The sequence below is a fragment of the Limanda limanda genome, chromosome 22 (assembly GCF_963576545.1).
Source record: "Limanda limanda chromosome 22, fLimLim1.1, whole genome shotgun sequence".
Classification (NCBI taxonomy): Eukaryota; Metazoa; Chordata; class Actinopteri; order Pleuronectiformes; family Pleuronectidae; genus Limanda; species Limanda limanda.
In genome coordinates this window covers 2,152,063-2,158,357 of record NC_083657.1, presented here as the reverse complement: position 1 = coordinate 2,158,357, position 6,295 = coordinate 2,152,063, and the positions used below count along the sequence as shown (strand labels likewise).

The 6,295-nt window shown below is 41.9% G+C and overlaps 1 protein-coding gene across 1 annotated transcript; it reads right to left on the bottom strand.

Annotated features, from left to right (window-relative positions):
• Positions 1-481: 481 nt before the first annotated feature.
• Positions 482-6,089, bottom strand: zgc:162171 (uncharacterized protein LOC565931 homolog). Its single transcript, XM_061066141.1, has 4 exons — positions 5,831-6,089; positions 2,588-2,718; positions 1,989-2,138; positions 482-1,197 (listed from the first exon to the last, which is right to left on the bottom strand). The coding sequence occupies exons 1-4, from the start codon at positions 6,021-6,023 to the stop codon at positions 985-987; spliced, it is 687 nt and encodes a 228-aa protein (XP_060922124.1). The 5' UTR covers positions 6,024-6,089; the 3' UTR covers positions 482-984.
• Between the last annotated feature and the right edge of the window lie 206 nt (positions 6,090-6,295).

The following is a 6,295-nucleotide window of genomic DNA, read 5'->3' as shown; positions in this document are numbered from 1 at the left end:
GGTGATGGGCTATTCATGAGGAAAGCTGCGAAATCACAGAGTATTGTGCCAAAGGATGAACAGCAAAGAAAAGAGAGTACACAAGTGAGAACACACACACTGCTCTTTCTGATCTACCCCGTAATCATGCACGAGAGAGAAAATCTTTACGAAGAAGTTCGAGGTGAAGAAATGATGACAGGACGAGTGAATGCTTCTAATAAAGACAAATAAATGCTCATTTATAGGCGAGTTTTAAAAAGGCAAAACTTCATGTCAAGAGAAAAAGATGCTGCAGCAAAAACAAACTCATAGACTGAATGATACATAAGAAACCTGAAGATATTCATACACACAAAGTGCTACAACACAACATCAATACACTTTCAAACCACCTTTTTATTGCATGTGTGGAATAAATGGACCCAACATGTTTTCACGTGGATCTCCTCATGTGTCTGAGTTGCAGCGCCCCTATGTGGACTCCTGAGGGAATGCAGGAGCGAACACTGAATGCTCTAATGTGTTGACCTTTGACCTGAGCTTCACTGACTATCATTGACAAAGAAAATCCTCTCGTGATCGCTGCGGGAAGAATAAATGAAAATCTGATGATCGCAGGCCTACACTGTGAAACTCTTCAATGGGGAACACACATAGGGATTGGGGTTTTTTCAAATTCAAGTTTGTTGTATTGGTACCACTTGTTTAAATAAGGTTGTTTCCCATTGAAGAACGTGATGTCATCCTGTCAGGAGGTGAAAGTGCCCAACCCCATTATGTAAAACCGGAAGAATCCTGATATTCTGGACATTTTCCAGAGTTCACAACCAAAAACTGTTTCTAAAAGGAAACAACGTCACCATGGCTTTTTCAAAATAAAGGGCCTTTTTGAGTGGAAATGATGGGACACATTTTTTTAACTTAATTTCTGTTACAAAAATAAAATTTGTGGAAGCAGAGGGAGAGGAGACGACTTCAAGTTAGAACATATGAATATATCCGTCAGTCGTTGTCTCTGGATTTGGACGAGGAGCAACCGGAGCACCCGCTCAGGCCCTTCTCCTTCTGGTTGTAGTCGAAGTGCGGCAGCACCACGCTGTCCATGGCGTCGCTCTTGGTGGTGGCGCTGGTGGCGTCGCTCGGGACTCGCTCCTCCTCCACGGACATGATGCTCTTCACCAAACACGTGATGGCGGCGTCGATGTTGCTGTTGTCCTGGAGGGAGGTAGAAGGTAAAGTGTTTAAAGTGTAGAACCCTTAACTTAAAGCATGAAAACTTTACTGAAATACTTTACTCATACGTCCAGAGGTCATGGAATAGGTTAAGTGAAAGTGAGCGCCCTCTGCTGGATTATACAGCAAATTACTTCAGACAGTCTGATGAGCTTCTAGACTGAATATCATTATTAAAACAGATCATTACAGTTCCAGTATTCACTTTTCCCCCACCTCTTGATTCCAAATACCACACTAACATATTTTAAACACGTTTTATATCAAAGTCTTATCTGTTAAATAAATAGAACCAATTCAAAAGGTTTGAAATCTGTCATTTCAAGCTGCGAATGAAAGGAAATTAAATTCCAAAAAGAAAGAAAAATGGCAAAATATCATGTTTTTCGTTTGGAAAACAACAAAACTTGCCACCATCAACAATGTACAAACCCTCAGTTCCACTCATTCACTTGAAAATGTGTAACCGAGGTTTTCAGATTATTTTCAACCTGAAGTGTAAATGTGGCTCAGACAACAAGACAGAAAAGTGTGAAGACGAGAAGGAAAAAACAGAGAGGAAAGAACAGCTAATTGAATCTGAAGGAGCTGGAGGAGGAGGAGGAGGAGGAGGAGGAGGAGGAGGAGGAGGAGGAGGAGGAGGAGGAGGAGGAGGAGGAGGAGGAGGAGGAGGAGGAGGAGGAGGAGGAGGAGGAGGAGGAGAGGGTGACACAGACGCTAACGAGCCACTCAGCAGAATGCGACAGACACACAAAGAGTTCTCTGGTCTTCACCTTCGCAGACGTTTCGAACCAGCCCACGAACCCGTACTCTCTGGAGAAGTTCTCCAGTTTGGGCAGCTTGGGGCAGAGGCCTTGGCGACGCTGGTCACTCTTGTTGGCCAATAGAACGGCTGGAACCGGCCGCCCGTTGCCCATAGCAACCTGAAATTACACGAGACAGAAGATGAGATACTGGAAATCGTTTCCCTCTTGCAGTAACAGCCCTTTGCCACTAGGGGATGCTGCAGCCCTCAGCATCCCTATGCCAGTCTCCTTTAACAGAGGTGATTAATATGATCAAAATAGGTTGTAAATTAAGGTGTAATGTACATTTAATGATATAAAAACTTAAAAGACAGACATGAAAAATTGACGATTATACTTTATAAATATATATATATATAATTATATAGCAGGTGAACAAGGGTCGGAAGGAGCATTTTAGTTCTTGAAAAACATTCCTTGGACTTAAAGTCAAAATGCTTCCTAGTATCCACTTCCTTTCTACCTCATTCCTTGCCTTCTCCCTCCTCCCTTCCCTCCTCCCTCCTTCCCACTCTCATCCCTCCATCCTCCATCTCCTCTCTTTCCAAGTTGACCTTTGCTCCCACCTTGGAGTCCAGGTCTCCTTTCCACTTGAGCACGGCCTGGAACGTGGACAGCCGGGTCATGTCGAAGACGACCAGCGCGCCCACGGCCTCGCGGTAGTACACGCGGGTCATGTTGCCGTAGCGTTCCTGTCCTGTTAGAGAAACACGGGGGTTATTTTGGGAGGTTTAGTTGATTATCAGCCGGAGATGTGATCGGAGGCGAGTGACTGAAACCAACTCAGCAGAGTTCATCTGAGTCTTTGTAAAACTCGATTAGGGGCCTGAAGATGTTCAGAGCTAAACTTGATTATAGAACCGGACAGAGAAGAGGAACCTTCATGGGAAAAGTTTTACATAAAACTGAACTAAACATGATTGTGCACGTGAACTCCTAATTTAAAAATATAAAGACCAGTTCATCTTTGAGGGATTCAGATCAGCAGCTACTGGTAATTTGATTGATTATTCAACATAATCTGCTCATTTCCTCACTCAAACAAATATGTTTTCTATGAAATGATAATAAATGAAATGAAAAGTCCTGTTGTAAACTCCTGCAGCCAAAGTTGTGACGGCCACAGTCTGTTGACACACATCGTGGGGACAAGATTCTAATGTCAGTCATGTCATGCAGATACGGCCGTGTGTGTGTGTGTGTGTGTGTCTGTGTTTGTGTGTGTGTGTGTGTGTGACTGAATATATGAATACGTCTTTATCCTGGAAGCTAACTTCTTCCACATGATCCTATTATAGTGGTGAATCAGCAAGAGAACATCTGACAGACACACACACACCCTGCACGTGACCTGCGAAAAGAGCTGAAACGAGATAGTTGGGCTTACATGCTTCAACACACACACACACAAACACACAAACACACACACACACACACACACACACACACAGACACACACAGTTTGACAGCGTCTCCTAGCAGCTGATACTATCTTTGTCTTTCCCTCTTATTTCAGCAGTTTCATTTCAGACAAACAGAAGTTTTGCTTTAGATCCTAAAGACAATAAACTTGAACTGCGTCATACAGTAGAAACTGACTGTGTGGTTCCAATAGAGTCTAAAGTTTAGTGATGGTCAGAAATATGAGGATCTGATGCAGCTATAGAAAACAGAATTGAGAAAAGGTTTATGACCTGCACTGCAGCCAGCCACCAGGGGGCGACCAAGGCTGTTTGGCTTCACTTATGGGAGCTGACATGTTGTCCATCTTTATACGTAGTCTATATAAACACTCACTCACTTAATCAAACAAGGATAATGCTGTGTGTGTGTGTGTGTGTGTGTGTGTGTGTGTGTGTGTGTGTGTGTGTGTGTGTGTGTGTGTGTGTGTGTGTGTGTGTTGAAGTTGTCAGGTGTGACAGGTCTAAAGTCCACTCGTCTGACAACCGGATCCATGCAAATGTAAATGACGACTCTTATCAGCTGTTATGTTGATCATCAGAAAGGAGAGGATGCAAAACAAACTGTGTGTGTGTGTGTGTGTGCGTGTGTGTGTGTGTGTGTGTGTGTGTGTGTGTGTGTGTGTGTGTGTTTGGGAGGTATTTCCAAAAGTATGCACACGTTCCACACCGATAGAGACACACCGGTTTTATGCAATGAAAACAAAGAGCTTCTCTCTATGTAGCAGTTAATCTTTGGGCCTGTGCAACGTATTAGAGGCTTCACACACACACACACACACACACACACACACACACACACACACACACACACACACACACACAAACACGCACTTCTCATATCATGCACCATCATGGTTGGATGTGTCAGCAAGACGCAACCGACGAATGAGAAGAAGAAGAAGAAGAAGAAGAAGACCTCACGTTCTGCTTCTCGGTCGACGTGGCCACTTGAGGAGTCTGAGCGCCATTTTAAAGTTTGTTGAAATTAAAATGTCTCTTGTGGGTTTATGACCAGTCGAGTTATATTATATTATACTATAATATACTATATACAGAGTTATTTTTCTTTATCGTTATTTTGAGCCAAATTGAACATCTTCTGATGAGTAAGAATCAACCTGTCACATATTTATTAGCCACTTTCAATTTGAACATGTGTTCTGTGATGTCATATGAACGTCCGACTGTATATGAGTTTATTGTGTATGAATAATAATCTATTAGTCTGTAATTAACATTAGGAACAAATTCTACAAACTGTGCATGTTCATAAACACACTTTAAACATAGTTAATTATAGCAAAAGACTTTCTACACTCGACTTTAACTTGATGCTTTACTAATGTTGTGCAGATGAGCTTGATAACTGATTAAAAGTATTTCATTTAAAGTAAATTAATAATTTTCATCATTTTGGAAGCTTAAATGTTATAAAGAAATAAAGCAACATGTTGTGATACTATTGTCATTATAAACTCTATATATTTAAGATTTGCACTGTTGGTCAATAAAGTTTTTCTTCACATCATCATCCAGCTCTGAACTCCCATAAATTCTGCATTAACATTAAAACAATATAAAGCTTTTTAAACCTGAATATCCCTGATAAAATATATGAAACTAAAGTTATACATAGCAGCTGGTTATAGCAGTGTTTTCTCGAGTTATCTATAACCAGTGGTGGGAAGTAACAAAGTAGAAATACTTTGTTACTGTACTTAAGTATATTTTTCACATATCTGTACTTTACTTGAGTATTTATTTTCCTGACGACTTTTTACTTTTACTTGTTACATTTGAACAAAAATATCTGTACTTTCTACTTCTACACACGCCTCTACGCACGGCGCACCTCTCTCTCTCTCTCTCATTATATCTACATTATATACATTATATTCATATTGTTGTTATAATATTTCAGTCAGTTGAGATAAATCTTGAGGAGAAACATGTTGGGTTGTTTTGTGTCTGTATAGGCCTACCATAAAAAGCACTTTGCATTTTTAATTTTGGAACTTGTACTTTTACTTTTGATACTTAAGTACATTTCAACACCAAATACTTTTGATACTTAAGTACTTTTAATATGAGTTTTACCGAAGTCACTTTCAGGTAAGATATCTGTACTTTTACTCAAGTATGGCTTTCAAGTACTTTATACTCCACTGTCTATAACTGTATTCCTAATGAGGCTCCTGTTTGTTGACGTGTCCTCATCGTTCCACCTGAAGGCGAAGTGACGCGTGTAACGACCTCCAGCTGCTTTACATTAAACACACACAATCCCTCTACACTCTACACAACGTCCCTCATCCCTCCTGCCCTGTGATCTCCACCTTTACGCACCGGCAATGTCCCACAGCTGCAGCCTGAGCACCGCCTTGTGGTCCCAGTTCAGAACCTTCAGGGCGAAGTCCACTCCGATGGTGGCCCGGTAGTGCTGGGAGAAGACCTGGTGCACGTAGCGCTTGATGATGGAGGTCTTTCCCACACCCAGGTCCCCGATGACCAGGACCTTCAGCAGCCGCTCCTGCTGCATCTCTGCGGGGGGAGGGCGCGCGTAAAGTGGATGGAACAGCGAGGTCTCCAATTACCAAGGAGTGCGGAGGGTTTGTCCAGTGACGGTGGGTCTGAACCATAGACTGTATATATATAAAGGTCTGAACTCATGTATGGAGGAAAGTTAGGAGAAGTCCGAACAAAACTTTTAACTCTAAGACTGAGAGAACGAGTCCTGGAACAGATGTTTGGTCCTGGAACAGATGTTTGGTCCTGGAAGCTCAAAAAAAAAGTAAAAACGAGCGATTACGC

Coding starts and splice junctions, on each gene's coding strand:
- zgc:162171 (XM_061066141.1), bottom strand. CDS start 6,023: ATGCAGCAGGAGCGGCTGCTGAAGGTCCTGGTCATCGGGGACCTGGGT. Junction 2,719..5,830: donor GCAGCTGTGGGACATTGCCG/GTGCGTAAAGGT, acceptor TTTCTCTAACAG/GACAGGAACGCTACGGCAAC. Junction 1,198..1,988: donor GGTTCGAAACGTCTGCGAAG/GTGAAGACCAGA, acceptor ACCTCCCTCCAG/GACAACAGCAACATCGACGC.